The sequence below is a fragment of the Dendrobates tinctorius genome, unplaced genomic scaffold (assembly GCF_039654945.1).
Source record: "Dendrobates tinctorius isolate UK_male_01 unplaced genomic scaffold, ASM3965494v1 ptg000063l, whole genome shotgun sequence".
In the NCBI taxonomy this organism is placed as follows: domain Eukaryota; kingdom Metazoa; phylum Chordata; class Amphibia; order Anura; family Dendrobatidae; genus Dendrobates; species Dendrobates tinctorius.
In genome coordinates this window covers 28,179,778-28,205,806 of record NW_027361731.1, presented here as the reverse complement: position 1 = coordinate 28,205,806, position 26,029 = coordinate 28,179,778, and the positions used below count along the sequence as shown (strand labels likewise).

The 26,029-nt window shown below is 57.8% G+C and overlaps 1 protein-coding gene across 3 annotated transcripts in view; it reads right to left on the bottom strand.

The window, feature by feature from the left end:
- TEX2 (testis expressed 2) overlaps positions 1-25,739 on the bottom strand; it is a 32,859-nt gene extending 7,120 nt beyond the window's left edge. Inside the window, exons 1-10 of one of the 3 annotated variants that reach the window (XM_073579752.1) lie at positions 25,582-25,739; positions 14,974-16,456; positions 14,701-14,901; positions 14,306-14,624; positions 13,460-13,707; positions 13,122-13,295; positions 4,793-4,892; positions 4,333-4,465; positions 3,472-3,594; positions 1,358-1,567 (exon numbers count right to left, since the gene is read on the bottom strand). In XM_073579752.1, coding sequence (XP_073435853.1) covers positions 1,358-1,567; positions 3,472-3,594; positions 4,333-4,465; positions 4,793-4,892; positions 13,122-13,295; positions 13,460-13,707; positions 14,306-14,624; positions 14,701-14,901; positions 14,974-16,431 — 2,966 coding nt within the window. In that variant the 5' untranslated portion in view covers positions 16,432-16,456; positions 25,582-25,739. Of the gene's footprint in view, positions 1-1,357; positions 1,568-3,471; positions 3,595-4,332; positions 4,466-4,792; positions 4,893-13,121; positions 13,296-13,459; positions 13,708-14,305; positions 14,625-14,700; positions 14,902-14,973; positions 16,457-25,481 lie in introns of all 3 variants that reach the window. The other 2 variants (XM_073579754.1, XM_073579753.1) reach the window with 2 other exon arrangements.
- Positions 25,740-26,029: the final 290 nt, after the last annotated feature.

Here is a 26,029-nt window from a genome sequence, read left to right as displayed (position 1 = left end):
TGCCAGATGTACTGTTACTTCATTCAGTAGGTCAAGGGACATGAGCCATTGCTTCAGGCGAGATTGTCCGTTGACCCTTACTGTATGTTAATTTGTGAAATACCTACTGATTACACTTTATCAGCCCCCTGCAGTTTACTAGTCTGCACAACTTGAAGGACAAATATGAAATCTAACTGACCAAACAATAAGGCTGTGTTCACACGTAGTTTTTTTTGCGTTTTCGCGGTGAATTTAAACGCCCAATTTTGCCGTGAAAACGCAAAAAAAAAGCATCCCATGCATTCCTATGTGATTCCGCAATGCTGTGCTAATGCTGCGGATTTTTCCACGGCGGAATTGCATCGCGGAAAAACACGCAGCATGCTCATTCTTTGTGCGGAATCGCAGGAAAATCCGCACACATAGGAATGCATTGTTCTGCTTACTTTCCGCATGTGGCTGTGCCCACCATGCAAAAAGTAAGCAGATCATGTGCGGCTGGTACCCACGGTCCGGAGGAGAGGAGACTGTCCTCCGGGCTCTGGGTACCATATCCCTGTAAAAATAGAATTAAAATAAAAAAATCGTCATATTCTCACCTTCCGATGTCCCGCGCAGTGTCACCAGGCTTCAGCGATACTCGCGGCAGATCACGTTCCCAGTGATGCATTGCAATGACCTTTGCTGACGTCGCGTCTCGCGTGATGCTACGTCATCTGGAGTCATTGTCGCAATGCATCACTGGGAAAGAGACCTGCCGGGAGCATCGTGATGATCGGGAACGCTGCGCGGGTCGTCGGAAGGTGAGAAAAACACCATTTTTAATTTTTTTTAAATTATTTTTAACAGTAGATCTTTTTACTACTGATGCCGCATAGGCCGCCTCAATACTGAAAAGTTGGTCACAGTCGTCAAACACTATGTTGACGAGTGTGACCAACCTGTCTATCAGTTTTCCAAGCGATGCTACAGATCGCTTGGAAAACGCTAGCATTCTGCAAGCTAATTACGCTTGCAAATCGCTAGTTTTTCAGCGGGAAATAGGATTTTCTCACATATTTCCCGCAGAATAGAATTACGGAATTCCCGCGGGAATTTCTGCGACAATTCCGCAACGTGTGCACATAGCCTGAGGGATTATGTGGGCGGGGAGCAGAGGACGGCTGAAGAGGCCGGGGAGCAGAGGACGGCTGAAGAGGCCGGGGAGCAGAGCACGGCTGAAGAGGCCGGGGAGCAGAGCACGGCTGAAGAGGCCGGGGAGCAGAGCACGGCTGAAGAGGCCGGGGAGCAGAGCACGGCTGAAGAGGCCGGGGAGCAGAGCACGGCTGAAGAGGCGGGGAGCAGAGCACGGCAACACAGAGCTGCTGACCCTCACCAGATGCGGTCGGTCGGGGGAGGGGGGATGTTAATGGCCAGCTTCCCTCGGCACTCCTGCACCTCCACCGTCAGCAGCAGCGGAGTGTTGGACACTTCCTCAATCTTCTTCTTTATAAACTCCGTCTCTGTCGCTTTCTGAAAATATTTGGACTTTGTGATTTTGTCCACAAATCTCATGATCTTGCTCGTACGATGAGGCCCCGGATACCTGCAGGAGGCAGAAAGTAAATTTAGAGAGGAGGGAGGCCGCACACAAAGACTAAAAAAAATGTATGCCCCCTGAACAGGAAAAACACCTATCAGCCATACACAGGGCCCCGCCCCTGAGCAGGAGACACACCTGGCAGTCATACACAGGGCCCCGTCCCTGAGCAGGAGACACACCTGGCAGTCATACACAGGGCCCTGAGCAGGAGACACACTTGGCAGCCATACACAGGGCCCCGCCCCTGAGCAGGAGACACACCTGGCAGTCATACACAGGGCCCCGTCCCTGAGCAGGAGACACACCTGGCAGTCATACACAGGGCCCCGTCCCTGAGCAGGAGACACACCTGGCAGTCATACACAGGGCCCTGAGCAGGAGACACACTTGGCAGCCATACACAGGGCCCCGCCCCTGGGCAGGAGACACACCTGGCAGTCATACACAGGGCCCCGTCCCTGAGCAGGAGACACACCTGGCAGTCATACACAGGGCCCCGTCCCTGAGCAGGAGACACACCTGGCAGTCATACACAGGGCCCCGTCCCTGAGCAGGAGACACACCTGGCAGTCATACACAGGGCCCTGAGCAGGAGACACACCTGGCAGTCATACACGGCCCTGAGCAGGAGACACACCTGGCAGCCATACACAGGGCCCCGCCCCTGAGCAGGAGACACACCTGGCAGCCATACACAGGGCCCCGCCCCTGAGCAGGAGACACACCTGGCAGTCATACACAGGGCCCCGTCCCTGAGCAGGAGACACACCTGGCAGTCATACACAGGGCCCCGTCCCTGAGCAGGAGACACACCTGGCAGTCATACACAGGGCCCCGTCCCTGAGCAGGAGACACACCTGGCAGTCATACACAGGGCCCTGAGCAGGAGACACACTTGGCAGCCATACACAGGGCCCCGCCCCTGAGCAGGAGACACACCTGGCAGTCATACACAGGGCCCTGAGCAGGAGACACACCTGGCAGTCATACACAGGGCCCTGAGCAGGAGACACACCTGGCAGTCATACACAGGGCCCCGTCCCTGAGCAGGAGACACACCTGGCAGTCATACACAGGGCCCCGTCCCTGAGCAGGAGACACACCTGGCAGTCATACACAGGGCCCTGAGCAGGAGACACACCTGGCAGTCATACACAGGGCCCTGAGCAGGAGACACACTTGGCAGCCATACACAGGGCCCCGCCCCTGAGCAGGAGACACACCTGGCAGTCATACACAGGGCCCCGTCCCTGAGCAGGAGACACACCTGGCAGTCATACACAGGGCCCCGTCCCTGAGCAGGAGACACACCTGGCAGTCATACACAGGGCCCCGTCCCTGAGCAGGAGACACACCTGGCAGTCATACACAGGGCCCCGTCCCTGAGCAGGAGACACACCTGGCAGTCATACACAGGGCCCCGTCCCTGAGCAGGAGACACACCTGGCAGTCATACACAGGGCCCCGTCCCTGAGCAGGAGACACACCTGGCAGTCATACACAGGGCCCCGTCCCTGAGCAGGAGACACACCTGGCAGTCATACACAGGGCCCTGAGCAGGAGACACACTTGGCAGCCATACACAGGGCCCCGCCCCTGAGCAGGAGACACACCTGGCAGTCATACATAGGGCCCTGAGCAGGAGACACACCTGGCAGTCATACACAGGGCCCCGTCCCTGAGCAGGAGACACACCTGGCAGTCATACACAGGGCCCTGAGCAGGAGACACACTTGGCAGCCATACACAGGGCCCCGCCCCTGAACAGGAAAAACAAATGTCAGCCATACACATGGTCCTGCTCCTGAGTAAACAAACCAGCCAGTCGTACATATGACCCCGCCCCTGAGGAATGTGCAGCAGTTTCTTAGCCGCTTAGCTGTGATTGGATTTCGGCAGGTCCTTACCCCTCGACTCCCAGGATCTGCTGCCGGTCATTAGTCATCTCTGCCGCATCTTCTTCATCAGAGGATCCAGCACTGGATGACTCCTCGTCACTGTCTGCCAGGTAATAGGCTCTCGGTCTGGAGCTGGTGGAGACACAGAGGCATGAGCTGAGCACGGCCTCCAACTTCACAGTACACAGCACAAGCTGCACAGTAATGTGGGACATAGTAGCAACAGAAGTAGACATAAGAGGTGCAGCGCCATTCCTCCAAGTGAGACAAATCCACCTGGGAGGTCAGGGGAGGGGACGAGGACTAATAATACCCGGGCGGTCGGGAGAGCGGACGAGGACTAATAACCCACGGGGAGGACGTGGGGAGGGGACGAGGACTAATAACCCCCGGGAGGTCGGGGGGAGGAGACGAGGACTAATAACACCCAGGAGGTCGGGGGAGGGGACGAGGACAAACACCTGGGAGGTCGGGGGGAGGGGATGAGGACTAATAACACCCAGGGGGTCGGGGGAAGGGTCGAGGACTAACAACCCCCGGGAGGTCGGGGGAGGGGTCGAGGACTAACAACCCCTGGGAGGTCGGGGGAGGGGTCGAGGAATAATAACCCCCGGGAGGTCGGGGGAGCGTAGGTATTCTTACATGTCCTCTCTAAAGACTACATAAACTTATCAGTGTCTATTAGCTCCACCCACAGCAGATGAGTCATGTGATGGGGGTCAGAGGTCAGGACATTATACTCACCAATGAGAGATCCCGGAGTGGAGGCAGAGAAGAGACAGGAAGAGACTATTAATGTACAGAATGGGGGGCAGTCGTCCAATCCCTGACCCCCCTCCTCATCATCACCCCAGCATCCTCACTGCTCACCCTTCTTTTCCAGGCTCCCCCACTTTGAGGGTCTCCCCGAGTGGCTCCTTCCCGAGTCTTGTCAGGTTCATTTTTGTTTCTAAAGTCATAAGAAACGATCCGGTGTAGGAGATCTCCAGATCCGTCCACAGCCCTGCAACCGAGAAAAGCGTCACTGAGAGATCCCTGAGCTGAGCGCCGGGCAAAGAGGTCACGCAGCGCAGGGGGGAGAGGTCACGCAGCGCAGGGGGGAGAGGTCACGCAGCGCAGGGCGGAGAGGTCACGCAGCGCAGGGCGGAGAGGTCACGCAGCGCAGGGCGGAGAGGTCACGCAGCGCAGGGCGGAGAGGTCACGCAGCGCAGGGCGGAGAGGTCACGCAGCGCAGGGCGAGAGGTCACGCAGCGCAGGGCGAGAGGTCACGCAGCGCAGGGCGAGAGGTCACGCAGCGCAGGGCGAGAGGTCACGCAGGCGGATGTGCTACCTCTGTGGTCGATGGTTGGCTGGAAGGCCTGGAGGATTTTCGGCACAGACACCCCCATGTCCAGCTCGGTCAGCGTCAGTTCGTTCATGAAGTACGGCAGCTGCAGGGACAGTAATAAGGTGATAACATTATCTGTGTGATGGTAGAGGGGGGGGGGACACGGACCCTCAGACACACTAAACCTTTGGATGCCCCGGGGAGACATTGTGGCAGAATCTCCCATGTACAGAGCATATAACCCCACCCAGGAGAGGGGCGTCAGTAGCTCCGAGGAGCCAGCGGGGGGCGCTCACCGTGGTCACAGTACACAGCATATAACCCCCAGGAGAAGGGCGTCAGCAGGGGGCGCTCACAGTACAGAGTATATAACCCCCCAGGAGAGGGGCGTCAGCAGGGGGCGCTCACAGTACAGAGTATATAACCCCCAGGAGAGGGGCATCAGCAGCTGGGAGGAGCCAGCAGGGGGCGCTCACCGTGGTCACAGTGCACAGCATATAACCCCCAGGAGAAGGGCGTCAGCAAGGGGCGCTCACAGTACAGAGTATATAACCCCCCAGGAGAGGGGCGTCAGCAGGGGGCACTCACAGTACAGAGTATATAACCCCCAGGAGAGGGGCATCAGCAGCTGGGAGGAGCCAGCAGGGGGCGCTCACCGTGGTCACAGTGCACAGCATATAACCCCCAGGAGAAGGGCGTCAGCAGGGGGCGCTCACAGTACAGAGTATATAACCCCCCAGGAGAGGGGCGTCAGCAGGGGGCGCTCACAGTACAGAGTATATAACCCCCAGGAGAGGGGCATCAGCAGCTGGGAGGAGCCAGCAGGGGGCGCTCACCGTGGTCACAGTGCACAGCATATAACCCCCAGGAGAGGGGCATCAGCAGCTAGGAGGAGCCAGCAGGGGGCGCTCACTGTAGTCACAGTACAGAGCATATAACCCCCAGGAGAGGGGCGTCAGTAGCTCCGAGGAGCAATCAGGGGGTGCTCACCGTGGTCACAGTACACAGCATATAACCCCCAGGAGAAGGGCGTCAGCAGGGGGCGCTCACAGTACAGAGTATACAACCCCCCAGGAGAGGGGAGTCAGCAGGGGGCGCTCACAGTACAGAGTATATAACCCCCCAGGAGAGGGGCGTCAGCAGGGGGCACTCACAGTACAGAGTATATAACCCCCAGGAGAGGGGCATCAGCACATGGGAGGAGCCAGCAGGGGGCGCTCACAGTACAGAGTATATAACCCCCAGGAGAGGGGCATCAGCAGATGGAAGGAGCCAGCAGGGGGCGCTCACCGTGGTCACAGTGCACAGCATATAACCCCCAGGAGAGGAGCGTCAGTAGCTCGGAGGAGCCAGCAGGGGGCGCTCACCGTGGTCACAGTACACAGCATATAACCCCCAGAAGGGCGTCAGCAGCTAGGAGGAGCCAGCAGGGGGCGCTCACCGTGGTCACAGTACAGAGCATATAACCCCCAGGAGAGGGGCATCAGCAGCTAGGAGGAGCCAGAAGGGGGCGCTCACCGTGGTCACAGTACACAGCATAAAACCCCCAGGAGAGGAGCGTCAGTAGCTCGGAGGAGCCAGCAGGGGGCGCTCACCGTGGTCACAGTACACAGCATATAACCCCCAGGAGAAGGGCGTCAGCAGCTAGGAGGAGCCAGCAGGGGGCGCTCACTGTAGTCACAGTACACAGCATATAACCCCCAGGAGAAGGGCGTCAGCAGGGGGCGCTCACAGTACAGAGTATATAACCCCCCAGGAGAGGGGCGTCAGCAGGGGGCGCTCACAGTACAGAGTATATAACCCCCAGGAGAGGGGCATCAGCAGCTGGGAGGAGCCAGCAGGGGGCGCTCACCGTGGTCACAGTGCACAGCATATAACCCCCTGGAGAAGGGCGTCAGCAGGGGGCGCTCACAGTACAGAGTATATAACCCCCCAGGAGAGGGGCGTCAGCAGGGGGCGCTCACAGTACAGAGCATATAACCCCCAGGAGAGGGGCATCAGCAGCTGGGAGGAGCCAGCAGGGGGCGCTCACCGTGGTCACAGTGCACAGCATATAACCCCCAGGAGAAGGGCGTCAGCAGGGGGCGCTCACAGTACAGAGTATATAACCCCCCAGGAGAGGGGCGTCAGCAGGGGGCGCTCACAGTACAGAGTATATAACCCCCAGGAGAGGGGCATCAGCAGCTGGGAGGAGCCAGCAGGGGGCGCACACCGTGGTCACAGTGCACAGCATATAACCCCCTGGAGAAGGGCGTCAGCAGGGGGCGCTCACAGTACAGAGTATATAACCCCCCAGGAGAGGGGCGTCAGCAGGGGGCGCTCACAGTACAGAGTATATAACCCCCAGGAGAGGGGCATCAGCAGCTGGGAGGAGCCAGCAGGGGGCGCTCACCGTGGTCACAGTGCACAGCATATAACCCCCAGGAGAGGGGCATCAGCAGGGGGCGCTCACAGTACAGAGTATATAACCCCCCAGGAGAGGGGCGTCAGCAGGGGGCGCTCACAGTACAGAGTATATAACCCCCAGCAGAGGGGCATCAGCAGCTGGGAGGAGCCAGCAGGGGGCGCTCACCGTGGTCACAGTGCACAGCATATAACCCCCAGGAGAGGGGCATCAGCAGCTAGGAGGAGCCAGCAGGGGGCGCTCACTGTAGTCACAGTACACAGCATATAACCCCCAGGAGAGGGGCGTCAGCAGCTCCGAGGAGCAAGCAGGGGGTGCTCACCGTGGTCACAGTACACAGCATATAACCCCCAGGAGAAGGGCGTCAGCAGGGGGAGCTCACAGTACAGAGTATATAACCCCCCAGGAGAGGGGCGTCAGCAGGGGGCACTCACAGTACAGAGTATATAACCCACAGGAGAGGGGCATCAGCACATGGGAGGAGCCAGCAGGGGGCGCTCACCGTGGTCACAGTGCACAGCATATAACCCCCAGGAGAGGAGCGTCAGTAGCTCGGAGGAGCCAGCAGGGGGCGCTCACCGTGGTCACAGTACACAGCATATAACCCCCAGAAGGGCGTCAGCAGCTAGGAGGAGCCAGCAGGGGGCGCTCACCGTGGTCACAGTACAGAGCATATAACCCCCAGGAGAGGGGCATCAGCAGCTAGGAGGAGCCAGAAGGGGGCGCTCACCGTGGTCACAGTACACAGCATAAAACCCCCAGGAGAGGAGCGTCAGTAGCTCGGAGGAGCCAGCAGGGGGCGCTCACCGTGGTCACAGTACACAGCATATAACCCCCAGGAGAAGGGCGTCAGCAGCTAGGAGGAGCCAGCAGGGGGCGCTCACTGTAGTCACAGTACACAGCATATAACCCCCAGGAGAAGGGCGTCAGCAGGGGGCGCTCACAGTACAGAGTCTATAACCCCACAGGAGAGGGGCGTCAGCAGGGGGCGCTCACAGTACAGAGTATATAACCCCCAGGAGAGGGGCATCAGCAGCTGGGAGGAGCCAGCAGGGGGCGCTCACCGTGGTCACAGTGCACAGCATATAACCCCCTGGAGAAGGGCGTCAGCAGGGGGCGCTCACAGTACAGAGTATATAACCCCCCAGGAGAGGGGCGTCAGCAGGGGGCGCTCACAGTACAGAGTATATAACCCCCAGGAGAGGGGCATCAGCAGCTGGGAGGAGCCAGCAGGGGGCGCTCACCGTGGTCACAGTGCACAGCATATAACCCCCAGGAGAGGGGCATCAGCAGCTAGGAGGAGCCAGCAGGGGGCGCTCACTGTAGTCACAGTATAGAGCATATAACCCCCAGGAGAGGGGCATCAGCAGCTAGGAGGAGCCAGCAGGGGCGCTCACTGTAGTCACAGTACACAGCATATAACCCCCAGGAGAGGGGCGTCAGTAGCTCCGAGGAGCAAGCAGGGGGTGCTCACCGTGGTCACAGTACACAGCATAAAACCCCCAGGAGAAGGGCGTCAGCAGGGGGCGCTCACAGTACAGAGTATATAACCCCCCAGGAGAGGGGAGTCAGCAGGGGGCGCTCACAGTACAGAGTATATAACCCCCCAGGAGAGGGGAGTCAGCAGGGGGCGCTCACAGTACAGAGTATATAACCCCCAGGAGAGGGGCATCAGCACATGGGAGGAGCCAGCAGGGGGCGCTCACCGTGGTCACAGTGCACAGCATATAACCCCCAGGAGAGGAGCATCAGCAGCTAGGAGGAGCCAGCAGGGGGCGCTCACTGTAGTCACAGTACAGAGCATATAACCCCCAGGAGAGGGGCGTCAGTAGCTCCGAGGAGCAAGCAGGGGGCGCTCACCGTGGTCACAGTACACAGCATATAACCCCCAGGAGAAGGGCGTCAGCAGGGGGCGCTCACAGTACAGAGTATATAACCCCCCAGGAGAGGGGCGTCAGCAGGGGGCGCTCACAGTACAGAGTATATAACCCCCAGGAGAGGGGCATCAGCAGGTGGGAGGAGCCAGCAGGGGGCGCTCACAGTACAGAGTATATAACCCCCAGGAGAGGGGCATCAGCAGATGGGAGGAGCCAGCAGGGGGCGCTCACCGTGGTCACAGTGCACAGCATATAACCCCCAGGAGAGGAGCGTCAGTAGCTCGGAGGAGCCAGCAGGGGGCGCTCACCGTGGTCACAGTACACAGCATATAACCCCCAGAAGGGCGTCAGCAGCTAGGAGGAGCCAGCAGGGGGCGCTCACCGTGGTCACAGTACAGAGCATATAACCCCCAGGAGAGGGGCATCAGCAGCTAGGAGGAGCCAGAAGGGGGCGCTCACTGTAGTCACAGTATAGAGCATATAACCCCCAGGAGAGGGGCATCAGCAGCTAGGAGGAGCCAGCAGGGGGCGCTCACTGTAGTCACAGTATAGAGCATATAACCCCCAGGAGAGGGGCATCAGCAGCTAGGAGGAGCCAGCAGGGGGCGCTCACTGAAGTCACAGTGCACAGCATATAACCCCCAGGAGAGGGGCATCAGCAGCTAGGAGGAGCCAGCAGGGGGCGCTCACTGTAGTCACAGTATAGAGCATATAACCCCCAGGAGAGGGGCATCAGCAGCTAGGAGGAGCCAGCAGGGGGCGCTCACTGTAGTCACAGTACAGAGCATATAACCCCCAGGAGAGTGGCGTCAGTAGCTCCGAGGAGCAAGCAGGGGGTGCTCACCGTGGTCACAGTACACAGCATATAACCCCCAGGAGAAGGGCGTCAGCAGGGGGCGCTCACAGTACAGAGTATATAACCCCCCAGGAGAGGGGAGTCAGCAGGGGGCGCTCACAGTACAGAGTATATAACCCCCCAGGAGAGGGGCGTCAGCAGGGGGCACTCACAGTACAGAGTATATAACCCCCAGGAGAGGGGCATCAGCACATGGGAGGAGCCAGCAGGGGGCGCTCACAGTACAGAGTATATAACCCCCAGGAGAGGGGCATCAGCAGATGGGAGGAGCCAGCAGGGGGCGCTCACCGTGGTCACAGTGCACAGCATATAACCCCCAGGAGGAGCGTCAGTAGCTCGGAGGAGCCAGCAGGGGGCGCTCACCGTGGTCACAGTACAGAGCATATAACCCCCAGGAGAGGGGCATCAGCAGCTAGGAGGAGCCAGAAGGGGGCGCTCACCGTGGTCACAGTACACAGCATAAAACCCCCAGGAGAGGAGCGTCAGTAGCTCGGAGGAGCCAGCAGGGGGCGCTCACCGTGGTCACAGTACACAGCATATAACCCCCAGGAGAAGGGCGTCAGCAGCTAGGAGGAGCCAGCAGGGGGCGCTCACTGTAGTCACAGTACACAGCATATAACCCCCAGGAGAAGGGCGTCAGCAGGGGGCGCTCACAGTACAGAGTATATAACCCCCCAGGAGAGGGGCGTCAGCAGGGGGCGCTCACAGTACAGAGTATATAACCCCCAGGAGAGGGGCATCAGCAGCTGGGAGGAGCCAGCAGGGGGCGCTCACCGTGGTCACAGTGCACAGCATATAACCCCCAGGAGAGGGGCATCAGCAGCTAGGAGGAGCCAGCAGGGGGCGCTCACTGTAGTCACAGTATAGAGCATATAACCCCCAGGAGAGGGGCATCAGCAGCTAGGAGGAGCCAGCAGGGGGCGCTCACTGTAGTCACAGTACACAGCATATAACCCCCAGGAGAGGGGCGTCAGTAGCTCCGAGGAGCAAGCAGGGGGTGCTCACCGTGGTCACAGTACACAGCATATAACCCCCAGGAGAAGGGCGTCAGCAGGGGGCGCTCACAGTACAGAGTATATAACCCCCCAGGAGAGGGGAGTCAGCAGGGGGCGCTCACAGTACAGAGTATATAACCCCCAGGAGAGGGGCATCAGCAGATGGGAGGAGCCAGCAGGGGGCGCTCACAGTACAGAGTATATAACCCCCAGGAGAGGGGCATCAGCAGATGGGAGGAGCCAGCAGGGGGCGCTCACCGTGGTCACAGTGCACAGCATATAACCCCCAGGAGAGGGGCATCAGCAGCTAGGAGGAGCCAGCAGGGGGAGCTCACTGTAGTCACAGTATAGAGCATATAACCCCCAGGAGAGGGGCATCAGCAGCTAGGAGGAGCCAGCAGGGGGCGCTCACTGTAGTCACAGTACAGAGCATATAACCCCCAGGAGAGGGGCGTCAGTAGCTCCGAGGAGCAAGCAGGGGGCGCTCACCGTGGTCACAGTACACAGCATATAACCCCCAGGAGAAGGGCGTCAGCAGGGGGCGCTCACAGTACAGAGTATATAACCCCCCAGGAGAGGGGCGTCAGCAGGGGGCGCTCACAGTACAGAGTATATAACCCCCAGGAGAGGGGCATCAGCAGATGGGAGGAGCCAGCAGGGGGCGCTCACAGTACAGAGTATATAACCCCCAGGAGAGGGGCATCAGCAGATGGGAGGAGCCAGCAGGGGGCGCTCACCGTGGTCACAGTGCACAGCATATAACCCCCAGGAGAGGAGCGTCAGTAGCTCGGAGGAGCCAGCAGGGGGCGCTCACCGTGGTCACAGTACACAGCATATAACCCCCAGAAGGGCGTCAGCAGCTAGGAGGAGCCAGCAGGGGGCGCTCACCGTGGTCACAGTACAGAGCATATAACCCCCAGGAGAGGGGCATCAGCAGCTAGGAGGAGCCAGAAGGGGGCGCTCACTGTAGTCACAGTATAGAGCATATAACCCCCAGGAGAGGGGCATCAGCAGCTAGGAGGAGCCAGCAGGGGGCGCTCACTGTAGTCACAGTATAGAGCATATAACCCCCAGGAGAGGGGCATCAGCAGCTAGGAGGAGCCAGCAGGGGGCGCTCACTGAAGTCACAGTACAGAGTATATAACCCCCCAGGAGAGGGGAGTCAGCAGGGGGCGCTCACAGTACAGAGTATATAACCCCCAGGAGAGGGGCATCAGCAGATGGGAGGAGCCAGCAGGGGGCGCTCACAGTACAGAGTATATAACCCCCAGGAGAGGGGCATCAGCAGATGGGAGGAGCCAGCAGGGGGCGCTCACCGTGGTCACAGTGCACAGCATATAACCCCCAGGAGAGGGGCATCAGCAGCTAGGAGGAGCCAGCAGGGGGCGCTCACCGTGGTCACAGTACAGAGCATATAACCCCCTGGAGAGGGGCGTCAGCAGCTAGGAGGAGCCAGTAGGGGGCACTCACCGTGGTCACAGTACAGAGCATATAACCCCCAGGAGAGGGGCGTCAGCAGCTAGGAGGAGCCAGCAGGGGGCGCTCACCGTGGTCACAGTACAGAGCATATAACCCCCAGGAGAGGGGCGTCAGCAGCTAGGAGGAGCCAGCAGGGGGCGCTCACCGTGGTCACAGTACAGAGCATATAACCCCCAGGAGAGGGGCGTCAGCAGCTAGGAGGAGCCAGAAGGGGGCGCTCACCGTGGTCACAGTACAGAGCATATAACCCCCAGGAGAGGGGCGTCAGCAGCTGGGAGGAGCCAGAAGGGGGCGCTCACCGTGGTCACAGTACACAGCATATAACCCCCAGAAGGGCGTCGGCAGCTAGGAGGAGCCAGCAGGGGGCGCTCACCGTGGTCACAGTACAGAGCATATAACCCCCAGGAGAGGGGCATCAGCAGCTAGGAGGAGCCAGAAGGGGGCGCTCACCATGGTCACAGTACACAGCATATAACCCCCAGGAGAAGGGCGTCAGCAGCTAGGAGGAGCCAGCAGGGGGCACTCACCGTGGTCACACATCAGGGATTTACTACTGATCTCCGGAGGAAAGCGGCTTACTGAGCGGGGGAGGGGCAGCCGGCAGCTCGAAGGAGATTCCCAGTGTACAGAGCCAGGAAAGGGTTAAACCTTACAGCAGACTTTGCCCTCAGACCATTAACCCCTCACATCAGGACAATGATGAGGGTAGTGGTGCACCCACCTTGATCTTGCTGAGCTTCATCTGGATCTTCTTTGACACCATATCGGACCAGTACTTCTCCCCGAGGAAGTCCCAGAACATCCGCCCGAGCAGAGCATTCACCCAGGCCTGCTGCGCCAGGACCACCTGCTCCGCCAGGTCCGCCTGCTCTCCGCTCACCTGTCCAGACACGCCCTGCGGAGGGAGGAGCGACATGTGTGCCCGGCCCTCAGACATCGCTACGCACCCGGCTCCAGCCCCCAGACATCGCTACGCGCCCGGCTCCAGCCCTCAGACATCGCTACGCGCCCGGCTGCGGCCACCAGATATCGCTATGTGCCCGGCTGCGGCCCCTCTACCTTCTTGGTTGCGGTGGGGCTGCTGTTTGCACTGGTTACGGGGCTCTCTCCTGGGCTCGGCTCCTCCTGTGGGATGCACCGGGCCATGTACACACTGTAGTCCATCAGCACCTTCTGCCGGACGCCGGTGGGTAGCTCCTTGGCGCGGACCTGGGAGAGGACTTCATCCGTGCTGCCCTTACTGCTGCTGCGGCTGTGAGTGAGGACCCCGGACTGACTGCCCTGCCGGCTGTGTGCGAGCAGCGGTCCTGGGGGGACAGAGGTGTACAATAATATTATATATATTCTTCTTTTACATTTTAAAAATGAAAATGGTGGGAGTCACAAAGCAGGAGAAGGCTGTTAGAAGATAAAGCGTTTCCTAATTGTCCTTTCATCAGTTGGAAATGTAATTAAGAAATGGCTGTTACCAGGAGCAGTGGAGTTCAAGATGAGGTCTGGAAGATTAAGCAAAATTTCAGTGAGAGCTGCTTGTAGGATTGCTAGAGAGGAAAATCAGAACCCCCCCCTGACTGCAAAATATTTTAAGAAAGATTGAGCAGATGTTCTGGCACATTGTTCTACTGTTCAGAGACACCTGCACAAATATTGCCTTCATGGAAGGCATGGAAAACCTCTCCTGCATGCTCACCATAAAATTCAGTGTTACAAGTATGCAAAAGAACATCTAAACAAGCCTGATGCATTTTGGATAAGTCCTGTGGACCGGTGAGGGTAAAATAGAGATTTCAGTGTCCACAATGATCAAAGGTGGAGAAAAAAAGGGCACAGCATTTCAGGTGAAGAACATCTCGCCGACCATATACAATGGCCTATGATACATGGTCTGTCTCGTGGCTGACGTACCTGACCTCAGGGCTTTCTTCACGTCGCTCTTTATTTTGGAGGCCAGCAGCAGCCGGTGGAACCATTCCTCCTTCTCTCGGCCCGTCCTTCCAAACAGGTAAAGCACCTGGTCCCTGCCTCCCGAGGCGTTCCTGCCTGTGGAGGACTTGCCGCCATCATGCTGGGAGCCGTCCTCGGCCGGGGTTTCCCCTTCCTCAGTGGTCTCCTTCTCCCTCTGAGCCTTGGACATGAAGTCTTCCTGCCGGCCGAGCTCCAGACAGATGGGATACTTCTTATTCCACAGCCGCTTCCGTGCCAGGCTGTGCGGGACGAGGTGGACCTGTGCGCGAGAGGTGGCTGGTAACATGGCGACAGTGGGGACTTAAGGTGGCGGGGCCTCTCGGGGTTTTGCTCACCTTGCAGTCTGTCAGGTCGTAGATCTTCTGGCTGACATATGTGACATCCGGTTTGGCCTCGTTGAAGGTGGCTCTGCGGGACACGTTCTTGTTGGGTTTGGACAGGCGCAGAGTGGCACCCTGCAGCCGGACGTACACGGAGTGGGTCAGGGTGGCGTGGTATGTCTCGGGGTCGTAGCTCTGGATCTCGTTCATCCACCCCTAGAAGACAAGGACAGGTTGGAGATCGGGCCCCGCGCTTCCCCATAATGCCCCAGCATGCACTGCGCTCACCTTCCATATGTCCGGCTCCGCAATGCTCAGCGGCTCCACCGGGCTCTCATGCCGGCACAGACGTCCATGTGAAGAACGAGGAGATGCAAAAAGCCAAATGACTGCGATGGCAGCCATGAAACCAACGGCCATTCCCAGACACAGGCCTTCCAGGTAACTGGGAAGGGGGAGGAGGAGATAGGCGTAGACAGCAAGTACCAGGAAGAAGAGCGTCAGACCGGGAACCTCAGGGGCCTCCATGTATTCATCACCCTCGTCGTCCGCAGTGCCACAGACCCCGGCCGCCTCCTCCGGAGCCTCTGTTGCCTCCTCATCTTCAAAGTCAAAGTCTTCAGAGTAAAGCTCGGTGAACTCCTCGTCCTCCTTACTGACCAGGGCAGACAGCGAGCAGGAGTCAAGGGCCAGGGCCGGGCCCCTGCTCCCAGCCTCCTTCTCCTGCCCGGTGGTGCACTCATCATCCCCGTCCTCCTCCTTGATGCTGTAGTTGTTGTTGTTGGCCTCCAGGTGGCCATTGAGGCTGGAGAGGCTGGACAGCTCAGAAGCGCTGGAGGACAATGCTTTGGACCTGTAGCTGGAGGACTCGTCGCCCATGATCTTACTGAGCAGCTGGAAGGGCTCGTAGATCACCTCGGAAAAGCGCCTCTTCGTGTCCTCGATCTTGGCCTCCACCTCCGTCACCTTGAAGAAGGATCGTCCATCGGACGGGGAGGTGATGGGCGAGGATGGGGCGGTCTTGGAGTCTCCGCCGCTGCTCCGCGGTTGTGTAAACTGCTTGAACAGGTGCAGGTTGAGTTTGGAGTCAGGTGGTCGGGGAGCGCCGCCCTCTACCTCCTGCTTGGAGGTGTCCGTGGACAGAGACTTCACCAGGGTCTTCATCAGGTGCCGGTGCCGGGTGGGCGCCACGGCCTCTCTAGGTTCCACCTCCGTGGACAGAGACTTGACCAAGCTCAGGAACGGCTTTGGTCCAGATATGGCGGGCGCAGCCGTGGACAGTGCCAGCACTTTGGAGGGTGAGGAGACCAGCAATGGCTTCTGCTCTGAGGGAGGGGACGCGCTGGGGGAGGCCAGGCTGCTGTGAGACAAGGACAGGGGTAATGGCACGGCGCTGGAAAGCCCGGACTGACCAGGCGCTTCTGGGGGTGGCATGGTGGCAGGCAGCAGGGTTGGCAATGAAGACTGGAGCATGGCATCAGTGGGGGAGGCCGCGGGGCTGGAGGTCACGTGTGCAGCGCTATCGAAGCAGAGGTCCTCGCTGGCCTCCACCGCTGTTACCACCTTCTGGTCGTCCATGTCCACGCTGAGGGTCTCTTCCTCCTCCTCTTCCTCCGTCCCCATAGCTGAGAAGCGGATGGTGAGGGTCTCTCGGGACACAGAACGATGGACCTCCACTTTGGGGGCGGTGGTCTTGGCAGAGGTTTGGCGTGATTTCTCCCCATGGCTGCCGTCCAGACTTGTCATTGCACTCTCAGCGGGGATCCAGGAGCTATGAGAGAGGGAAAGGGTTAAACTGGAGCAGGCATCACCCTCACCATCCACCACAGAAACGAGTGGACATCACCACCACAGAGACGAACGGGCATCACCCCCTCCATTCACCACATAAGCGAGCGGGCATCACCTACATCAGGCACTGTATGGGCGGGGGGGGGCGAGCTGAGGCGCACTCAGGTAGCACACGGGGAAGGGAGCAGAGGCGCACTCAGGTAGCGCACGGGGAAGGGAGCAGAGACGCACTAAGGCAGCGCACCAGATGGGGGGGGGAGCAGAGGCGCACTCAGGTAGCGCACGGGGAAGGGAGCAGAGATGCACTAAGGCAGCGCACCAGATGGGGGGGAGCAGAGACACACTCAGGTAGCGCACGGGGATGGGAGCAGAGACACACTCAGGCAGCGCACCAGATGGGGGAGGAGCAGAGGTGCACTCAGGTAGTGCACGGGGATGGGAACAGAGACACTCAGGCAGCGCACCAGATGGGGGGGAGCAGAGGTGCACTCAGGTAGCGCACGGGGATGGGAGCAGAGACAAACTCAGGCAGCACACCATATTGGGGGGGGGGGGGGGGGGGGGGGGGAGAGGCGCACTCAGGTAGCGCACGGGGATGGGAGCAGAGACACACTCAGGCAGCGCACCAGATGGGGGGGAGCAGAGGTGCACTCAGGTAGCGCACGGGGATGGGAGCAGAGACACACTCAGGCAGCGCACCAGATGGGGGGGAGCAGAGGTGCACTCAGGTAGCGCACAGGGATTTGAGCGGAGACACACTCAGGCAGCACACCAGATGGGGGGGGGAGCAGAGGTGCACTCGGGTAGCGCACGGGGATGGGAACAGAGATACACTCAGGCAGCGCACCAGATGGGGGGGGGGAGCAGAGGTGCACTCAGGTAGTGCACGGGGATGGGAGCAGAGACACACTCAGGCAGCGCACCAGATGGGGGGGAGCAGAGGTGCACTCAGGTAGCGCACGGGGATGGGAACAGAGACACACTCAGGCAGCACACCAGATGGGGGGGAGCAGAGGTGCACTCAGGTAGCGCATGGGGATGGGAGCAGAGACACACTCAGGCAGCGCACCAGATGGGGGGGGAGCAGAGGTGCACTCAGGTAGCGCACGGGGATGGGAACAGAGATACACTCAGGCAGCGCACCAGATGGGGGGGGAGCAGAGGTGCACTCAGGTAGCGCACGGGGATGGGAACAGAGATACACTCAGGCAGCGCACCAGATGGGGGGGGGGGGGGAGGTGCACTCAGGTAGCGCACGGGGATGGGAAAAGAGATACACTCAGGCAGCGCACCAGATGGGGGGGGAGCAGAGGTGCACTCAGGCAGCGCACCATATGGGGGGGGGGGGGGGGAGGAGAGGTGCACTCAGGTAGCGCACCAGATGGGGGGGGGGGGGGGGGAGAGGTGCACCGTTGCCGCTCGGTCTGCTCTCTGACACCAATACATCTCTGGCGCTGCCCTGTATTATTCATGCGGCTCTGCTGTGTGTAATGTGCTGCGGAGCGTTTCCGCCGCTCACTGGTAATTACAGGCGCTCTCCTCATTATCATTTTATGTCACCAGGTGAAAAGAACAAATTGTGTGAAAGTGACACTGGAGCAGAGAGGGCGGAAGCGGAGCGAGACACCGGGCACAGTCATGTAAGGTAGGGAGCAGCAAAGAGATCATCACAGGGGGGGGGGGGGGGAGGGGAGCGGCACAGACCCCGGGCGAAGAGTATCCTCAGTACACATCGGGCACCGGTTAATAAACATGGGCCTCAAGGACTCACTGCCAGACGGGGCGTCACCAGGAGAACAACAGAGTCAGTGTGTGCAGCCGCAAGCGTCAACACCACAGAAGTGCCCACCCCCCCCTTCCAGCTATAGAGCAGTGCCCGTCCCCCCCCACCACCACACAGCTATAGAGCAGTGCCCGTCCCCCCCCCACCACCACACAGCTATAGAGCAGTGCCCGTCCCCCCCCACCACCACACAGCTATAGAGCAGTGCCCGTCCCCCCACCACCACACAGCTATAGAGCAGTGCCCGTCCCCCCACCACCACACAGCTATAGAGCAGTGCCCGTCCCCCCCACCACCACACAGCTATAGAGCAGTGCCCGTCCCCCCCACCACCACACAGCTATAGAGCAGTGCCCGTCCCCCCCCCACCACACAGCTATAGAGCAGTGCCCGTCCCCCCCACCACCACACAGCTATAGAGCAGTGCCCGTCCCCCCCACCACCACACAGCTATAGAGCAGTGCCCGTCCCCCCACCACCACACAGCTATAGAGCAGTGCCCGTCCCCCCACCACCACACAGCTATAGAGCAGTGCCCGTCCCCCCCACCACCACACAGCTATAGAGCAGTGCCCGTCCCCCCCACCACCACACAGCTATAGAGCAGTGCCCGTCCCCCCCACCACCACACAGCTATAGAGCAGTGCCCGTCCCCCCCACCACCACACAGCTATAGAGCAGTGCCCGTCCCCCCCACCACCACACAGCTATAGAGCAGTGCCCGTCCCCCCCACCACCACACAGCTATAGAGCAGTGCCCGTCCCCCCCACCACCACACAGCTATAGAGCAGTGCCCGTCCCCCCCACCACCACACAGCTATAGAGCAGTGCCCGTCCCCCCCACCACCACACAGCTATAGAGCAGTGCCCGTCCCCCCCACCACCACACAGCTATAGAGCAGTGCCCGTCCCCCCCACCACCACACAGCTATAGAGCAGTGCCCGTCCCCCCCACCACCACACAGCTATAGAGCAGTGCCCGTCCCCCCCACCACCACACAGCTATAGAGCAGTGCCCGTCCCCCCCACCACCACACAGCTATAGAGCAGTGCCCGTCCCCCCCACCACCACACAGCTATAGAGCAGTGCCCGTCCCCCCCACCACCACACAGCTATAGAGCAGTGCCCGTCCCCCCCCACCACCACACAGCTATAGAGCAGTGCCCGTCCCCCCCCACCACCACACAGCTATAGAGCAGTGCCCGTCCCCCCCACCACACAGCTATAGAGCAGTGCCCGTCCCCCCCACCACACAGCTATAGAGCAGTGCCCGTCCCCCCCCACCACACAGCTATAGAGCAGTGCCCGTCCTCCCACCACACAGCTATAGAACAGTGCCCGTCCCCCCGCCACAGCTATAGAACAGTGCCAGTGCCCCCCCACAGCTACAGAACAGTTCCCCTCCACAGCTATAGAACAGTGCCCGTCCCCCCACCAAAGCTATAGAGCAGTGCCCGTCCCCCCACCACAGCTATAGCGCAGTGTCGGGCCCCCCTTCCCTCACCACAACTATAGAGCAGTGCCCGCCGCCCCCCCCCCCCAGCTATGGTGTCTGGTGCCCCTTGGCCACCCGGTGCCACTCCTTAACTGGTGATTGCCATGCAGCAGAGTCCAGGCTGCGCTGACGTTGCCAGATCCCCTCCCCCGCTCCTCACCGGATAATTTGATGAGAGATTATAGGAGGCGGCAGATGAGCGGAGGCTGTAACATGTCGGGGGCAAGCCAGAGAGGGTGCTGGGCTGAAGTCAGAGGTGGAGTCGGCAAAAAGAGGTGCCAGGCGCAGGCCAAATGAGTCGCCAGGCGCAGGCCAGAGGGGGCCCAGGGTGTGAAGTACAGGCCAGAGGCGGGCAGGGGGCCCTCCCGAGTGTGAAGCACAGGCCAGGCCAAGACACTACTGAACTTGAAAGGATTCAAAGGCGGGCTACTAAAATGATAAATGGAGTTGGTTCACTACAATACCCAGAAAGGTTATCAAAATTAGGTCTATTTACCCTAGAAAAGAGAAGACTTAGGGGAGACCTAATATATATGTACAAGTATATCAGAGGGCAATACAGAGATCTCTCCCATGAACTGTTTGTACCAAGGACTGTGACAAGAACAAGGGGGCATTCTCTTCATTTGGAGGAAAGACAATTTCTGCACCAGCATAGAAGAGGGTTCTTCACAGTAAGAGCAGTGAGGCTCTGGAATTCTCTTCCTGAGGAAGTGGTGATGGCCAACTCACTGAATGAATGTAAGAAAGGAATGGATGCTTTTCTTGTGAGTAACAGTATAGAAAGTTACGAATAACATAATATTATAGGTAGATGGTTGACCCAGCTTAGGGGAAGGAATTTTTTTTCCTATGGAGAAAATTGGCTTCTACTCTGTGGGTTTTTTGCCTTCCCCAGGATCAACAATGCAGAACAGCTGCACTAAAAATAGGCTGAACTAGATGGACATAAGGTCTTCCTTCAGCCTTCAAAACTATGTTACTATGTTATATCCTCTTTTTGTGCACAGATCGCCCAGTCGCTGGCCTGCAGACTGCGCCTATTAAACTCCAGGACAGGGTCATATTCCTGATGCTCTCTTCCTCCTCCAGAGAATTCCCAGGTGATCAGAGCATCAGTCCAGGACAAGCGAGGCAGAACACACCACAAATACGGCAGCCGAGGAGAGCACAGCAGATACGAGTGTGGAGCGAAGGCAAAGACAGTACGCAGGGTCATACAGTGTGCCGCCATCACCTGACACATCATCCCGGTATATTACACTGTGCCGCCATCACCTGACACATCATCACCCGACACATCATCACCCCGGTACAACACACTGTCCTGCCATCTCCTTACACAAAGAAATGATCTGATAGGAGCCGGTGACAGCGAGCAAGACAAGTGACACTCCTCCACCCCTCAGGGGCGGGACACCCACACACCTATTCCCCCCATTCCTCATAGGCGAAACAAACAGCTCTCCCCCCCACAACCTCAAAAGGCGGGAAACACACCTCTTTTCTCCCCCAACGGGCAGGATACACACACCACTCCCCCCCAGGGGCAAGACATGCACCTCTTCTCCCCCCCAGACCTCAGGGGTGGAACACACATCTTCCCCGCCACACACATCAGAAGTGAGATACACTTTTTCTTCCCCTCCACCCTCAGAGGCAGGACACCCACACTTCTTACTCCAACCCTCAGAGGCAGGACACACACCTCTTCCCCACTCCTCAGGGCCAGGACACACCTCTTCTCCCTTCCCAACCATCAGGGGTGGGACACACCTCATCTCCCTTCCCAACCCTCAGGGGCGGGACACACACCATCTCCCTTCCCAACCCTCAGGGGCGGGACACACACCTTGTCTCCCTTCCCAACCCTCAGGGGCGGGACACACACCCCTCTTCTCCCTTCCCAACCTTCAGGGGCGGGACACACACCCCTCTTCCCCACTCCTCAGGGGCGGGACACATCTCTTCTCCCTTCCCAATCCTCAGGGGCGGGACACACCCATCTTCACCCTTCCCAACCCTCAGGGGCGGGACACACACCCATCTTCTCCCTTCCCAAACCTCAGGGGCGGGACACACCCATCTTCACCCTTCCCAACCCTCAGGGGCGGGACACACCCATCTTCTCCCTTCCCAACCCTCAGGGGCGGGGGACACACCCCGTCTCCCTTCCCAACCCTCAGGGGCGGGACACACACCCATCTTCTCCCTTCCCAACCCTCAGGGGCGGGACACACACCCATCTTCTCCCTTCCCAACCCTCAGGGGCAGGACACACCCATCTTCTCCCTTCCCAACCCTCAGGGGCAGGACACACACCCATCTTCTCCCTTCCCAACCCGCAGGGGCGGGACACACACCCATCTTCTCCCTTCCCAACCCTCAGGGGCGGGACACACACACACACCTCTTCTTCCTTCCCCAACCCTCAGGGGCGGGACACACACACACACCTCTTCTTCCTTCCCCAACCCTCAGGGGCAGGACACACACACACCTCTTCTTCCTTCCCCAACCCTCAGGGGCGGGACACACCTTCTCCCTCCCCAACCCTCAGGGGCGGGACACACACACACCTCTTCTCCCTTTCCAACCCTCAGGGGCGGGACACACACACACCTCTTCTCCCTTTCCAACCCTCAGGGGCGGGACACACACACACCCCTCTTCTCCCTTCCAACCCTTAGGGGCGGGACACACACGTCTTCTCCCTTCCCAACCCTCAGGGGTGGGACACACAGCCAGGTGCAGGACACCCCCCTCCCTCCTCACATGAGGTGCAGAACACAATAGGTTGAGCATCGTACACATACAGATGAAAACACACACACACACACACACAATCTGGTGGCACAGCGATCTCCACCCCAGCATCATCACCCCTTTCCCCAAAACACGAGGACACAAGTCCCAGGGCGGGAGTGATGGCTGCGGACTGTGGCCGTGCTGGTTACATATTATAGCATTATTACAGCTCCGCTCCCCTCTTATCTCACACGTCTGTATGAACAGCGATTAGATCAACATCAGCAAACAAGCCCCAGCCGGCGGTGTACCCAGACACAAGGGCCGCACCCCCACTACACAGCAGGCGCCTGCGGTGACATCCCCGCTGCAAGGGGTGACGAGGTATAGAGTCTAATTGGTATAAAATACAGGGGGGGGGGGGGGAGGAGGTATAGGGTATAATACACACAGGTGTATAGGGTATAATACACAGGGGGGAGGTATAGGGTATAATATACACAGATGTATAGGGTATAATACACAGGGGGGAGGTATAGGGTATAATATACAGGGGGGAGGTATAGGGTATAACATACAGGGGGAAGGTATAGGGTATAACATACAGGGGGAAGGTATAACATACAGGGGGAAGGTATAGGGTATAATATACAGGGGGAAGGTATAGGGTATAATATACAGGGGGAAGGTATAGGGTATAATATACAGGGGGAAGGTATAGGTTATAATAAACAGGGGGAAGGTATAGGGTATAATATACAGGGGGAAGGTATAGGGTATAATACACAGGGGGAAGGTATAGGGTATAATATCGAGGGGGAGGTATAGGATATAATATCGAGGGGGAGGTATAGGATATAATATAGAGGGGGAGGTATAGGGCATAATATACAGGTGGAATAGGGTATAATATACAGGGGGAAGGTATAGGGTATAATATACAGGGGGAGGTATAGGGTATAATATACAGGGGGAAGGTATAGGGTATAATATACAGGGGGAAGGTATAGGGTATAATATACAGGGGGGAGGTATAGGGTATAATATACACAGATGTATAGGGTATAATACACAGGGGGAAGGTATAGGGTATAACATACAGGGGGAAGGTATAGGGTATAACATACAGGGGGAAGGTATAACATACAGGGGGAAGGTATAGGGTATAATATACAGGGGGAAGGTATAGGGTATAATAAACAGGGGGAAGGTATAGGGTATAATATACACAGATGTATAGGGTATAATACACAGGGGGAAGGTATAGGGTATAACATACAGGGGGAGGTATAGGGTATAATATCGAGGGGGAGGTATAGGATATAATATCGAGGGGGAGGTATAGGATATAATATAGAGGGGGAGGTATAGGGCATAATATACAGGTGGAATAGGGTATAATATACAGGGGGAAGGTATAGGGTATAATATACAGGGGGAGGTATAGGGTATAATATACAGGGGGAGGTATAATAATAATCTTTATTTTTATATAGCGCTAACATATTCCGCAGCGCTTTACAATTTGCACATATTATCATCACTGTCCCTGATGGGGCTCACAATCTAAATTCCCTATCAGTATGTCTTTAGAATGTGGGAGGAAACCGGAGTACCCGGAGGAAACCCACGCAAACACAGGGAGAACATACAAACTCCTTGCAGATGTTGTCCTTGGTGGGATTCGAACCCAGGACCCCAGCGCTGCAAGGCTGCAGCGCTAACCACTGAGCCACCGTGCCGCTTAGGGTATAATATACAGGGGGAAGGTATAGGGTATAATATACAGGGGGAGGTATAGGGTATAATATACAGGGGGGAGGTATAGGGTATAATATACAGGGGGAGGTATAGGGTATAATACACGTTATTACCGGAGTCAGCCGCATATACCGCTAGGGTATAATATACAGGGGAGAGGTATAGGGTATAATATACAGGGGGGTATAGGGTATAATTCACAGGGGAGAGGTATAGGGTATAATATTGAGGGGGAGGTATAGGGTATAATATACAGGGGGTATAATATACTGGAGGAGGTATAGGGTATAATATACAGGGGGGAGGTATAGGGTATAATATACAGGGGGAGGTATAGGGTATAATATACACGGGAGAGGTATAGGGTATAATTCACAGGGGAGAGGTATAGGGTATAATACACAGGGGGGTATAATATCGAGGGGGAGGTATAGGGCATAATATACAGGGGGAGGTATAGGGCATAACATACACGGGAGAGGTATAGGGTATAATATACAGGGGGGATGTATAGGGTATAATATACACGGGGGAGGTATAGGGTATAATATACTGGGGGGAGGTATAGGGTATAATATACTGGGGGGAGGTATAGGGTATAATATACTGGGGGGAGGTATAGGGTATAATATACAGGGGGGGAGGTATATGGTATAATATACAGGGGGGGAGGTATATGGTATAATATACAGGGGGGAGGTATAGGGTATAAGGTATAATATACAGGGGGAGGTATAGGGTATAATATACAGGGGGGGAGGTACAGGGTATAACATACAGAGGGAGGTATAGGGTATAATATACAGGGGGAAGGACAGGGGGAAGGTATAGGGTATAATATACAGGGGGGAGGTATAGGGTATAATATACACAGGGAGATATAGAGTATAATATACAGGGGGGGAGGTATAGGGTATAATATACAGGGGGGGGAGGTATAGGGTATAATATACACAGGGAGATATAGGGTATAATATACAGGGGGTATAGGGTATAATATACAGGGGGGGGGGAGGTATAGGGTATAAGGTATAATATACAGGGGGGGAAGGTATAGGGTATAATACAAATGGGGAGGTATAGGGTATAATACACAGGGGGGAGGTATAGGGTATAATACACAGGGGGGGAGGTATAGGGTATAATACACAGGGGGGGAGGTATAGGGTATAATACACAGGGGGGGAGGTATAGGGTATAATACACACGTTATTACCGGAGTCTGCCGCATACACCGCTCGGTGACTCTCCCACCTCACATCACAGCACCATTTCGGCCTCTCCCCCATTTCCAGCACAGCACAACGCACACTCACCGCCTCCGTGTCTCATGTCCCCGCCTCAGCCCCGGTGTCGCCGGTCTCTGGCCCGCGGCCGCCTGACGCAAGCAGGGTCAGCTAATCGCTGCCTGATCTGCGGATTCTCTCGGCTCTCTACACCTCTGGCTTAGACGTCAGATTTGCGTGCCGTGACTCGCTGTCAAAATGGAGCGCACTGATTGGTCCAAAGACGCAGATTTGATGAATTGTTATTTATAGGAATTCCTGGTACTGGGCGCACGGGGTGTTCACTGATTGGCTAAGAACCTGGCTGATAGGAAAGGGGGTGGAGTTATGACAAAACACGTGATCCAGCGCTATATAAAGTTCACGACGTCCAGAGCCTTCAAGAGTGTAAACACAGTGATTCGTGGGCCGTGTTGTGTTCCCTGCTGCGGTTCCTGGTGGTCAACAAATGGCCAGCCGTTCAGAGTCAGGAGAATAA